Here is a 14,539-nt window from a genome sequence, read left to right as displayed (position 1 = left end):
ACTGCCAGGTATCCATGGATATTCTGCGAGCGCCTATGAATGTCTACAACGCTCGGAACGCACCTCCGTTACGGACGCCATTTTGAAGGCTATGTACAGCGTCAGCACCTAACGTAACTTTATTGATCTGTAGGACCTGAAGCGGGTATATTCCACGATGTCCCACAAGAATTCCGCATTTTTTCTACCGAAATTGGCCGAAAAAAAGAAGTGTTACTTACTGAACGCCATTCGTATACAGAGAAAGAGAGCTCCTATCACGCTTCCTTGGGGCCCTCCATACGATACCTTGTCTAGACTCGCCGTCTAGGAAAACGTACTGAGTTCTATTACTTAAGAAGTCTTTGTGAGTTTGACATATCTAGAAACTTATGCATATGCTCGGACCTTCGTTAACATTCTGCAGTGTGGCACTGTGTCATACAGCCGGCCTGGGTGGCCGAGCGGTTCTAGGCTCTCCAATCTGGAACCGCGCGACCGCAACGGTCGCAGGTTAGAATCCTGCCTCGGGCATGGATGTGTGTGATGTCCATACGTTAGTTAGGTTTAAGTAGTTCTAAGTTCTACGGGACTGATGACCTCAGAAGTTGAGTCCCATAGTGCTGAGACCCCCTTGAACCATTTGAACTGTGTCATATACTTTCCGGACCTCTAGGCATGTGGAACCTGCCTGTTACTCCTCATCTATGATTCGTAGGGTATCATGTGAGAAACTGGTAAGATGAGTTTCGCACGAGGAATGGTTTTTAAAGCCGTGCTGATCTAGGATCTCGAGACAGCAGTTTTTCTGTTTGAAGGAAATTTATTACATTCGAATTCAGAATCTTCAAAAATTCTGCAGAATATTGGTCTGTAGTTTTGAATGTCTGTTCTCTTACCATTCTTATATAATGGAATTACCTGTGCGTTTTACCGGTTGCTTGGGACTTCGAGTTGGAAGACAGATTCGCGATAAATGTAAGCTAAGAAAGGGGTCAATACCGTAGATTACCATCTGCGAATCGGAACTGGTACTCCATTCAAATGTGGCTACTGATTTGTTTCCAATCTCTCAGATGCTTCTCTCCGCCAGGAATGCATATTTCTATGTCCTTCACAACAGAGTCTGTGAGACAGTCAAACGATGATATGTGTATACGATCCTCCTGCGTGACTGGTTTCAACAGCGAAATTTAAAACTTAAGTTTTCCTTATGTTGACTCCTACTGCAGCATAACGCTGGTCAACGAGTGACTGGATAGAAGCCTTCGACCAGTTAAGCGATATCACGTAGGACCGGAATTTTGTTGGCTTCTCGGCAAGATGTTTGGCTAAGCTCCGACGCTGGAAGTTGTGTGCTTCGCGCAAAAATCCTTTTACAGAGTTTTGCCTGTCGACATTTTCGCGTTTGTTTTTGAACCGATAGTGCAACAATCTGTGCTTCCTCGGCTATTTTTTTTAATTTTGTTATTAAACGGCCTTAATTCACTTAATCGACACATACTTCTCCAGAGTGCGATCTGGAATCAGTTTAATTTTTGCCCATAATTCCTCTACGTTTATCATACTTAAGATAAATGATGTCCATTCATTGTCTAAGTCAGACTCTCACAAATGCTTATCTACTCTTTCTAGCCTTCTTGACGGGTTTATTAACTTTAGTAACCATGGTCCCAATGATGACATCTTCATCACTAATATTTTCCTCTACACTGACGTAGTCGATATGATCAGACCTTTTTATAGCTACTGAGTCCAAGATGTTTCCATTGCGTGTGGGCTGTCGAACTACTTGCTGAAGACAGTTCTCGGGAAACGAGTCCAAAACTACTCCACACCTCACTGCGAGGTGTTACAAGTTTTTGTTCTCTTTGTTTTCGTGTTGTTCCATGATTTAAAGTAATCATGTGCTATATTCTGGGCGCCACTGCGAGGGAGTTTTTCAAAGTAAACCTGTGTTATAGTTTCGACCTCACTAAGAGAATTCGTTAGTTTTTGTTCATTTTTAGCTGTTCTCGCGCTGTTCCACGAATTGTTTTCAAAGTAATCGTATGATTTATCTTTTGCCTATAAACTGTTTCAGTTTAGTGTTTTATTTCACCATTTTTACTTTTGTGCATTTCTTATAGCCTATATTTTTGTTGTTCTTTATTGCCACATTTGTCGACTTCCCACCTGTATAGCGCACTGATTACGTGAATGGCTAGAGGCAGAGTCTAGCAATGTAGCTAACCCTCCTCTCTGTGCCTAACATAAGATTTCATTTTTGTAGTAGTTTTTTCCATTAAATGTATCTGGTCTTGGCCAGGTCAACTTGATTTCGCTGGGGCGAAAACTGGAGAAACTTTTGTATGTTCTGGGAGAGTGCAGAGTCTTACGCTAGTGGGTCAACTGGACAGTCGGTCGAGCCTTTGAAGAATTTATTGTCATGGCTCAGCTTCCACAGACAATGAGCTGCGGAACGGAAGACTCGTGTTCCGAACAGCAGAACGGGAAACCACTGGTGGGGGGAAGGTGAAAATTGTGCTGCGTTAGTAAACTTCAGCTGGGGTCCTCAGCTGTCCACTTCCTGTTATGCTGCTGTGTGTGGTCTCCAGATACATCCCCTCAAGGAAAATGTGTAGGCCACTCCTGTGTCTGGAAATTTCCAAACTTTGCCCTTCCTCTGTAAATGATGTAAAGCGCAAAAACATTTTCAGAATTTCCGACAAACAAGTCTAGAAGTGGGACCGGGTGACACTCATCTCCCGTTTCCATATAGACGGATCTCATTGGCAATACTTACAAGGGAACCTCCCCATCGCACCCCCCTCAGATTTAGTTATAAGTTGGCACAGTGGATAGGCCTTGAAAAACTGAACACAGATCAACTGAGAAAACAGGAAGAAGTTGTGTGCAACTGTGAAAAAAATAAGCAAAATATACAAACTGAGCAGTTCATGGGAAGATAAGAAACATCAAGGAGACTGGAAACGCAGGAGCGCCGTGGTCTCGTGGTAACGTGAGCAGCTGCGGAACGAAAGGTCCTTGGTTCAAATCTTCCATCGAGTGAAAAGTTTAATTATTTATTTTCAGTTTATGTGACAAACTCTTATGTTTTCATCACTTTTTTGGGAGTGATTACCACATTCACAAGAAAACCTAAATCGGCCAAGGTAGAAGAATCTTTTTACCCATTCGCCAAGTGTACAAGTTAGGTGGGTCGACAACATATTCCTGTCATGTGACGCACATGCCGTCACCAGTGTCGTATAGAATATATCAGACGTGTTTTCCTGTGGAGGAATCGGTTGAGCTATGACCTTGCGATCAAATGTTTTCGGTTCCCATTGGAGAGGCACGTCCTTCCGTCTACTAATCTCACGGTTTTGCGGTGCGGTCGCAAAACACAGACACTAAACTTATTACAGTGAACAGAGACGTCAATGAACGAACGGACAGATAATAACTATGCAAAAATAAAGAAAGTAAAATTTTCACTCGAGGGAAGACTTGAACCATGGACCTCTCCTCTTGCAGCTGATCAGGCTACCACGAGACCACGCCGCTCGTGAGCTGACAGTCTCTGTCATATTGCCTATGTCGTCCATGGACTACTCAGTTTGTATATTTTGCTTATTTTTTCACAGTTCCACACAACTTCTTCCTGTTTTCTCAATTGATCTGTGTTCACTTTATCAAGGCCTATCCACTGTGCCAACTTATAAGTAAATCTGAGGGGGGTGCGATGGGGAGGTTCCCTTGTTAGTAACTTTATAGTGAGAGCTAGTGAGCGGGTTTCGGGACCCTTGATTGGAAGAGCAGTTAGGCCCTTTCTGGGATTGGCTAGAAATATTGTGCGGGGGTGCCTTTTCGAAGTGTGAAGGAGGGCTACCAAAATCCGTATGGGGATTCATTTTTGAGTTGTTATTCTGTGGTAACTTCTACGTGGTGTTTTTCTTGACTTCCGTCTCCTGCCAGGTCTTGAAGCTTCAATTTGAACTTAGGCGGGTCCGCGACACGTAATGAGGAGGATGACAAGATCCGCGATTCGTCGTGTCATCACATCGCCTCGTCCGGCAGCAGTTACCAGCGGCCGCAATTCGGCGCCGAGTGACCGAGTGACTTGTCCACACTTCCTCGATCACGGCAAGACGACATTTGGAATGCGCACTCCCGACATCGGAAATCGTGATATTGCTGCTGCTTATCCATTAATGGATGTTGGCGACCACATGTTGCATCTTTCTTCTGTGAACCGCAGTATGTAATAGCTGGTCTACACTTGGCAGTCCTGTCCACTGCTTTATATTGTCCAACCAAGATGTTCTTCTTCGCCCTTGTCTTCTTTTTCCTTCAGTCTTCCCTTCTATTATTAACTGCACAAGCATATATTTGGTGTTCCGTATTATATGTCCTAGGTATGCAGTTTTTCTTCTTTTAAGCATTGTCAACATTTCTCGCTGCTTGCTCATTCATTCCAGTACTTCGGTGTTGGTTATTCTTGCAGTCCACGATATTTTAAGCATTCTGCGATAAATCCACGTTTGCGAAGGCCTCTAACTTCGTCGTTGTTGTCATATTTAGTGTCCATCCTTCAAAACCATATAGAAACACCGAGCAGATGTAGCATTTTACAAATCGGACTCTACGGTTTAGATCTAGATCTGTGCCTGTAAGAATATTCTTAAATTTTATGGAGACTTTTCGGGAGTTCTCTATGCGACTTTTTATTTCCAAGTCTGTTCGCCAGTTTTCACAAATCCAGGTTCCGAGATACTTAATCTTGTTGACTCTTTTCATAACAGACCATTGAGTTCATTGTTGGTTTCTATTTCTTAGTCCTCCTAACTTGTTCCACTCGCCCTACGCACTGATATGGAAGATTTTCTGCAAACTAAGTGTGGCAACAAAGTAATTTTCCTTGTACCTACTCGTGTTTTGTTTCATTGTCGGTTTAATTTATTAGAGATCACCCGCGTAGTGCTTTTCCTTCCTGATTTTTTCTTTATTCATTGATTTGTTGCGCGTTCTGTTCGAATTCATACATTTTTTGTGCAATTTTAAAGTTTTGCCGCCACGGTAAAGTGTAATTTGTGTCTGCATACGTCTGGGCACATTCTCAACCGTAATTTTCCTGCGTCATGCCGGTGCCGACTCCAGCACCTATTCATTTTCTTATCTTTGTTCTACTGTAATTATGTAAATTCATTCTCAAACTGTCTTATAACCTCGACGTTTATGTGTCCTGAGTAATTTCTACTCAGTACTTGAATAATTGTTATTTTTTCAGAGCAAACTCTATCATTCAGCTACCACTGAAGTAAATTATTGAATTGAAATGCTCGGGACCTCCAATTATAAGGAATAGACGAGGGTCCTGACAAGTTCAGGAAATTATCAAACAATGTTTCCCGATGTGCGCAGCAGTTGCCTTTTCAAGTAGCCTTTCGCTTCAAGGGCATAATCTATTATCTTATATGATCTGGATTAATAGATTGAGCGTCAGTCTAGTCTGCATACCCACGGAGCACCTGATGAGTAAGTGCTCGTGTTCACAGCACACCCGGCTGCTGTCACTCTTGTGTAAGGTGAGAAGGGAAGAGGAGGGACAGCTGTAATATTCTGCAGTTGAACTGTGTGTATCTCTCTGACATTTTTCAGTTGTACTTTGGAGAAGATCCTAGGCAGACGACGTTTCAGTCAAACTATATATTTCAGCACTAACCGTAAGACGAATGTGAGACTCCGCTGCAGTTCCCTAAACTAATGCGCTGTATTGCAGGACACGACAGATCAGTGACTTGTAGAAGTTGAAACTAATGTGTTCCGGTAGCGTTTATGTTGGATCAGAAGCGTCTACAGATGATGTACATGACGTGCTGGTGCCACATTAGCTGAATCTGAAATATGAAGCTAAGGTAGCACAGTGCTGTTACTTCAGAATGGATTTTCGGATTCATGGATGGGTGGTGGTGATGTAAGGTTGTTGGCTGATGATAATACACTGCTGATTATTAAACTTTAGAGTATCGAGAACTGTAGGAAATTACGAAACTTCACCTGTTGTGTGCATGCAGTATTTGCAGGTCCATATGAAATTATCTTTTGTTTTGTCAATATACCATTACCATCGTTCACTTCGCGAAACACCACGTACGAAACAGGCACTGCCGTTACTATTCTCAAAGGCACTGTCATCACGATCCAGTACCTTCCAACATGCTCTACAGCATTTATAAGCACGTGTCGTTATTGGTTCAAATGGCTCTAAGCACTATGGGACTTAACATATGAGGTCATCAGTCCCCTAGACTTAGAACTAATGAAACCTAACTAACCTAAGGACATCACACACATCCATGTCCGCGGCAGGATTCGAACCTGCGACAGTAGCACCAGCGCGGTTCCGGACTGAAGCGCTTAGAACCGCTCGGTCACATCGGTCGGCCGTGTCGTTACTGTTAGCTTTCGAACGTCAGGTGTTCAATTCCTTTGTATGATGAATTTCATTTAATAGAAAACTAGAGAGATTTACATAAAATAGGCGTACCAACTTTGCACCAAAAGAGTAATTTTAAGGTTTGATTACTTTTAACCGGAGACAGTCATATGCATTTGGTGCCTCGTATACAGCTCATAATGGGCTCATAAATTGGAGGCTCTTGAGCTGTCTCTAAAGATTTCAGTCGCAGATGGGAACGTAACGTTAGTAAATAGACGTCTACCTAACCTCTCAGCCCGTAATTATAATAGAAGTGAACATAATCCGTGAAAGGCTTCATTACGTTAGTTTCAGTTCCCGCGCATAAAACTATTAAACTACACGCAACAATTTCACTTCATAAAGTACAAGAGGTAATTAATTTCTTGCCTTACTGCATTATTAATGTGACATTTCGAGTAAGCATGGTGTCATTAGCATATAAGGTTATCTCTGAGCTGTTGCAAGTGGTGCTGCATGTACCAATGTGTTCAGCGAGACCTGAGAATTTAGTAAATCACATTTCTGGCTATCCGCGGATATAAATGCTGTGTGACTTGATCTAAAGCTATCAGAAATAAAGTGTTCTTAACATACTGTGAGAAATGGTGACAATGTATCCGCCCATATTATTGTAAATACTGCCGGACTGTCAGTTTTCCGGAGATGACATCTGATGTCGAAACAGAATCGTAGGATCGCTGCCTATGGTGCCCCATATTGTGATATTCCGCAGTGAATACGCTTCTCTCAAGAAGGCTCTGCACAATAAAGTGCCGGCCTCGGTGGCAGAGCGGCTCTAGGCGCTACAGTCTGGAACCGCGCGACCGCTACGGTCGCAGGTTCGAATCCTGCCTCGGGCATGGATGTGTGTCATGTCCTTAGGTTAGTTCTTCTTCTTCAGTAGCGCTACAGCCCTTGGTGAGCCTTGGCTTCTTCAACAATCTTCCTCCACACTTCTCGGTTATTTGCTGCTCTTTTCCACCCCCAGACACCCATATTGCTGATATCCATTGTTACCTCATCGATCCATCTTCTTCTATGTCTCTCTTTTCGCCTAACTGAATGGATCATACCTTTCATCATTTTCTTTGGAATTCTATCCTCTGCCATTCTCTCCAACTGTCCTAGCCATCGTATTCGCTGTGATTTCACAAATTTTATAATGTCCCTGCCTTGTATTAACTCTTGTAAACCAGAAATAATGTGGAACAATATAGAGAATTAAGGAGAAGAGCTAACAGACTGTGCAAGAGAAAGAAAAGAGAGTGGAATAAGAAGAAATTTCAAGAACTAGAAGAACTAAAGGAACAGAATGAAATAAGAAAGTTCTATCATGCCATAGGTAAAATGAAGAATAGATTCCAACCAAAAACAATGGCCTGTTCCAGTAAAGAGAGGAAAATGATAAGGGAGGAAGACCAGATAGTGGGAAGATGGGCAGAGTATTTCAAAGATACACTAAGCGCCAGCCTAGAAGATGAAGAGACAGCTGCACAGGAGGGAAGAGTGGAGCTGGAAGTATACAATGAAACCAATGAGGCAAGAAAACCAACACTACAAGAGGCCTCCCAGACTGTGTACAAGTCAAAAAACAATCGAGCCCCTGGGGAAGACAGAAGACTGAATTAATAAAAACTGATGGTGAGGCTGTAATAAAGGAACTGCACACATTAATATCAGATATATGGGAAACAGAAACTATGCCAGATAATTGGAAAATTGGAATAATAGTCCCCATTTATAACAAAAGGGAACAGAACAGCATGTGAAAATTATAGAGGTGTAACGCTCCTAAGTACAGCTTATAAGATCATCACAAGTATATTAAATGAAAGGGTACGGAAGTGTGCAGAAGGCATACTAGGGGAATATCAGTGTGGCCTTCGACCGGGCAGAGGAACAACTATTCAAACATTTGTGATAAGGCAAATGATGGAAAAGTTCTATGAATATGATATAGATCTGCATTTCTTATTCATCGATTTCAAACAAGCCTTTGACAGCATAAATCGGCAAGAACTATACAGAGTACTGAAAGAAGTTGGTATATGTGCTAAATTAATAAGACTAATCAGAATGACAATGACAGAGACAAGAGCAAAAGTAAAGGTCCTTAGCAGAACAAGTGAAAGCTTTGACTTTAATTAAGGTGTGAAGCAAGGGGATAGTCTCTCCACTGTCCTATTCAACATAGCCCTGCATAGTGCAGCAAATAAAATCAACAAAAGAGGCACCATACTTACGAAACCAAGCCAGATATGTGCATACGCTGATGACATTGCTATAGTAGGAAGAAATACCAATACACTCCTAGAAACATACCGGGCAATGGAAACAGAAGCCTTAAAAATTGGCCTCATAGCAAATGAAAACAAAACAAAATATATGGTAATGTCACAATCTGAGGCCAGAAGAACCCCCAAAAACCTAAACATCAATGGGAAATGCTTCAATGGAGTGTCCTCTTTCAACTACTTGGGAGCCCTAATAACAAATGATAACAGTATTGGAAAGGCTATAAGGGAAAGAATAAAAGCAGGAAACAGAGCTACTTTGCAAATATGCAGCTTTTCAAAAGTAGCCTTGTTACAAGAAAAACTAAATTGCTAATATATAATTCCCTAATCCACCCAGTTATCACATACGGCTCAGAGGTATGGACGTTGACAGAACACGATAAAAATGCTCTAAGAAGCATTGAGCGGCAAATACTACGCAAAATCTATGGGCCAATAAGGGAGGAAGAAGGCTGGAGAATACGCTACAATGCCGAATTGCAAGAGTTAGGTTAGTTAGGTTTAAGAAGTCTAAGTTCTAGGGGACTGATGACCTCAGAAGTTAAGTCCCATAGTGCTCAGAGCCAAAATAAAGTGCTGTTTACATGACTCCACACCACCTCTGAATACACCATAGAAGTTTAACTGCTGTTATAGCTGGGAGAGTCGGGGCAAATGAACTCATCATACATGAAACTATAAATGTAGGCGACATGATAGGCGCTGGTGAGAAATGTGCCATCTGCGGTACCATATAATGTCAGGCTCCTTATGGTGGACATGACTGGGAAACATCAGTGTAATATTGTGAAATGATGAACAATTTCCTCGGCAGATTATTTTCCAACTTCTTGCGGAGGCTTTCTTCATGTCAGTATTTATTCATACTATCGACATTTTGGTCCAGAATTGTGTAAAGCCTCTATGTTGAACTCGTTTCTTCGAGATGAACAGTCACTCTGGCTGATCCTTTTGATCCGTTGTCTCTCATGTCCATAAACTTGGATACTTGTCCGTAGTACGTAATCTGCTTATTTTATTCTGGCCTAGCATCGCTAATACATATAGCGTATTGTCTATTTTTAAACAATTTATTCACAGATTTTAGAGCGATTCGAATGTTCTAGTAGTCCACCTACTCCAGAAATTATCACTGAAATGTTACGAGAGGCATAGTCTTCTGTAATGATGCCGCTGACCAGTGGCAGCCGCCGGTAAGTAATTTCCTTCAGTTTTTAACGATAGTAAAAACAAAATTTCTTATGAATGTCCTAAATGCTGCGAATTCTTAAATCCCTGTTATAAGTCTCAAATGAGATATACCTCTTATTGCGACAGCCTACTACTAATCTTCAGTAGCAGCTGTCGGGCTTCACAGCAGTCCTACTACTTATTTCAGATTTCCTCAAATATAAAATATGGCCTACGGTTGACCCCGCCCCGAAGATACCCTAAGTGCACATGTGGAAGCTTATACTATTTGTAAGAGAGTGAGTTTATCTCTAGTACAAAAACCAGTGTCGCTAAGGGAAAAAAACACAGAATCCTTAAATAATAATAAATGCCACACGTGTATCGCGAAAAGATAGAAGAAAGCGCCCTCTCGATTTCGTTGGGTCGGTCATGGTATTCGAAACGCCCGGTGCGTTACAGTAAATGTCCTTCTCAATTATGTTTCTACAGAAACAAAACATTTGGTATCCAGAACATTTTTCATAAGAGCACGTTCATGTTTTGCAATCCCATTACCGTAGCTGAGGTCGCTAACGCACGCCTCTACTGTGACACTCGATTAGGAGCGATCTGCTTCTAATCCTTTTGGTTAAGTAAATTCTGTCGCCAGTGTCTTGTTCGCAGGGAAAGGGCAATTCTTCATGTGAAGTTCTTAATCACCAGAGTTTGTGTGTGTAATAGTTTAAAATACTAATCCCACAGCAGTGTCTCACGAATTCCGGACATTACACTGTTGTTGGTGATCTGTTCGTCAGATGGGTAAGTAGGGATGGCGATCTACTTGATGATATTAAATAACAATAGTCCATGTAGAAGCAGCGAGTTTCACTCTCTTCCTTCTTTCGTCATCACACAACATAAACGTCACAGTAAACTACAAACAAATCCGTTTGAGTTACATACTCAGCAAATACAATTACAACACAGCTCTTATTCACCGAGCGGAAAAGTTACGCAGAAGAGGAAAACTTTTCGGCGTAAAAAAATAGCATTACATAGATGATTGACGTGGGTGGAAGAAGCAGCCGCACCAAGTCCACCTCAGTTGTCAGCGCTCTTCTTTAGCTGTATTAACTACAGCTAGTCGTTAGCCACTAGTCGCTAGACACTGTATTAGTTTTGTTGCTGTTACTGTTGTTGTTGATGTACATGGATACACGTATATGTTTAAAGATAATTTAAAAATCTGCTACATTAATTTGCGCAATTTAGTAGTTAGTGCTAGGGTCTGAAATGAAGTTACATCGTGAGGAAATAGAGGAAACGGGTTTACTGTAGCTTACCTTTACTTATAAGCCGAGACAGGAGGTCGTAGCGCTTCATTGCCTTCTGTACTGGGCTGCAGAGTGACCCTTCCGAGGAACGCAAACAAATCCGGTCTTCTGTGGATGATATCAATACAATGCAGGCGCAAAACTTTCCTGCACATTTACAGTCCGGGTTGGCGACGGTACCTGAGGAAGAGCATTCGTCTAAGATTCAGAAGTAAGTCCAATGGTTTCAAGACAATAATTATTTTTCAACAGAAACTTATTTTCTGATCCTAAAATATACAATTCTAAGTTGTGTTCTGGTTATGCTCTCCGTCCTCGCCCCTGCAGCTGCATCCCTAATGAGCTGTCTCATCGGAGCACACATACGGATCGGCGTCAGGTTTTTCAGTACACCTGGGGTACTCCTTTCCATTATACGAAGGTTGGAACTTTAATAGTGGAAACTATTTAGTTACAGCTCGTTCAAAATAGATATGTGTTTCAAAGTTTTACTGACCTTCAAAGTAGTTACCAGCATTGTGTATAACCGTTGCCAGCGATGTGGAAGTCGTAGGATACCCTTAGCAGTGCCAGTTGTGTTGACAGTTCGAGTGGCGCGGTCCATTGCCCGACGAATATGTAGCAGTTCTGATGCGAATACCGTGAAGTGCAGTTTAGAAATCGAGCTGAACTTATGAGGGCTTAAGACAGGAGAGTGCAGTAGGTGGTATAGCACTTAGCAGTCAAACAAATCAGTAACACCTTGCATTGTACGTGCTTGAGCATTGTCCTGCAGAAACTGTCATTACTTCTGTCTCTATGCCGTTAATTTTTGGAACACAACCTCCTACCAGCTTATAGACAGAAGTAATCCCACAAATTTCTCTTCTCCCCAGTTCTATTCAATACCTCCTCATTAGTTACGTGGTCTACCCATCTAATCTTCAGCATTATTCTGTAGCAGCACATTTCGAAAGCTTCTCTTCTCATCTTGTGTAAACTACATATCGTCCTGTTTCACTTCCATACACTCCACACAGATGCTTTCAGAAACGACTTCCTGACATTTAAATCTACACTCGATGTTAACAAATTTCTCTTCTTCAGAAATACTTTCCATACCATTGCCAGTCTACAATTTATATCCTCTCTTCTTCGACCATCATGAGATATTTTGCTCCCCAAATACCAAAATTGATTTACTACTTTAAGTGTCTCACTTCTTAATCTAATTCCCTCAGCATCACCCGATTTATTTCGACTACATTCCATTATCCTCGTTTTGCTTTTGTTGATTTCGTCTTTTATCCTCCTTTCACGACACTTGCCATTCCGTTCAACTGCTCGTCGAGGACCTTTGCGGTGTCTGACAGAAATAAAATGTCATCGGCAAACATCGATGTTTTTATTTCTTCTCTATGGATTTTTGCGCCCGGGTTCCTGGGTTAGATTCCCGGCGGGGTCAGGGATTTTCTCTGCCTCGTGATGACTGGATGTTGTGTGACGTCCTTAGGTTAGTTAGGTTTAAGTAGTTCTAAGTTCTAGGGGACTGATGACCATAGATGTTAAGTCCCATAGTGCTCAGAGCCATTTGAACCATTTTCTATGGATTTTAATTCCTGCTCCGAGTTTTTCTTTCTTTTTTCCCTTTATCGCTTGCTCAATATACAGATTGAATAACATCGGGGATAGGCTACAACCCTGTCTCACTCCCTTCCCAACCACTGCCTCCCTTTCATCCCCCTCGACTCTTATGACTGCCACGTGGTTTCTGTACTAATTATAAATAGCCTTTCGCTCCCTGTATCTTACCCCTCCCACCTTCTGAATTTGAAAGAGAGTATTCCAGCCAACATTGTCAAAAGCTTTCTCTAAGTCTGCTAGAAACGTAGGTTTACCTTTACTTAATCTATCTTCTAACGTAAGTCGTAGGGTCAGTATTGCCTCACGTGTTCCAGCATTTCTACGGAATCCAAACTGATCTTCCCCGAGGTCGGCTCTGCTTCCACCAATTTTTCCATTCTTCTGTAAAAGGTTCGTGTTAGTATTTTACAGTCGTGACTTATTAAACTGATAGTTCAGTAATTTTCACATCTGTCAACACCTGCTTTCTTTGGGATTGGAATTATTATATTCTTCTTGAAGTCTGAGGGTATTTCGCCTGTCTCATATATCTTGCTCACCAGATGGTAAGTTTTGTCAGGGATGTCTCTCCCAAGGCTATTAGCAGTTCTAGTGGAATGTTGTCTACCCGAGGGGCCTTGTTTCGACTCAGGTCTTTCAGTGCTCTGTCAAACTCTTCTTGCACTATCATGTCTCCCATTTCATCCCCATCTACTGATTCTTCCATTTCAATAATATGGTCCTCAAGTATATCGCGTTTGCATAGACCCTCTGTACACTCCTTCCACCTTTCTCCTTACCCTTCTTTGCTTAGAACCGGGTTTCCATCTGAGCTCTTCCATCTGGTTCTTTTTTCTCCAAAGGTCTCTTTAATTTTCATGTAGGTAGTATCTATCTTACGCATTGTGATACATGCCTCTACATCCTTACATTTGTCCTTTAGCTATCCCTGCATTGCCATTTTGCGCTTCCTGTCGATTTCATTTCTGTATTCCTTTTTGCCTGCTTCAGTTACTGCATTTTTACGTTTTCTCCTTCCATCAATTAAATTCAGTATCTCTTCTGTTACCCAAAGATTTCTACTAGCCCTCGCCTTTTTACCCACTTGAACCCGTGCTGCCTTCACTATTTCATCTCTCAAAGCTACCCATTCTTCATCTACTATATTTCTTTCCCCCATTCTTGTCAATCGTTCCCTAATGCTGTCCCTGGAACTCTCTACAACCTCTGATTCTGTCAGTTTATGCAGGTCCCAGCTCTTAAATTCCCACCTAATAATAAATCCTGGAGAACGCCTGATCGCCTGATACAATCTGCGTGCATTGTGCCTTTATGGTGCCGGACATGACGCACTGATGGCAGAACGTCAGATATGATTGACATCATTGACTGCACTTGTCCAGAAATTAAAGCAGCTAAGTTTGGTAACTAAAGTGTAGAATTGGCAGTGTCAGAAGCTTTGCTGAACTTTAAGAAGCACACGACTGTCTCCTCTTAAGCATCCATTGCAAGCTTCAGATGTTGTACTGCTATGTTCACGGGAACTTGAATGATTTTTGTCCAGTAGGTTGGTTGAGGTTAGGTAGTTTGTTAGCTAGTCGCGGACTTGCCTTTAACAGTGCAGGACGAATGTAAATAGGTCGGTAATCAGAGGGTACTGTGGCAACGTCCTTTTTAGTTAGTGGGTAGACGAGTCCTTATTTCGAGGC

At 41.9% G+C, this 14,539-nt stretch overlaps 1 protein-coding gene across 1 annotated transcript in view; it reads right to left on the bottom strand.

Annotated features, from left to right (window-relative positions):
- Nucleotides 1-11,349, bottom strand: part of LOC126457019 (uncharacterized) — a 76,112-nt gene extending 64,763 nt beyond the window's left edge. The window contains exon 1 of the mRNA XM_050092994.1: nucleotides 11,238-11,349. Within this exon, the coding sequence (XP_049948951.1) occupies nucleotides 11,238-11,277 (40 nt within the window). The 5' untranslated portion in view covers nucleotides 11,278-11,349. The remainder of the gene's footprint in view (nucleotides 1-11,237) is intronic.
- Nucleotides 11,350-14,539: the final 3,190 nt, after the last annotated feature.

This window comes from Schistocerca serialis, chromosome 1, assembly GCF_023864345.2.
Source record: "Schistocerca serialis cubense isolate TAMUIC-IGC-003099 chromosome 1, iqSchSeri2.2, whole genome shotgun sequence".
NCBI classification, from domain to species: Eukaryota; Metazoa; Arthropoda; class Insecta; order Orthoptera; family Acrididae; genus Schistocerca; species Schistocerca serialis.
This window is presented reverse-complemented; position numbering and strand designations above follow the sequence as displayed.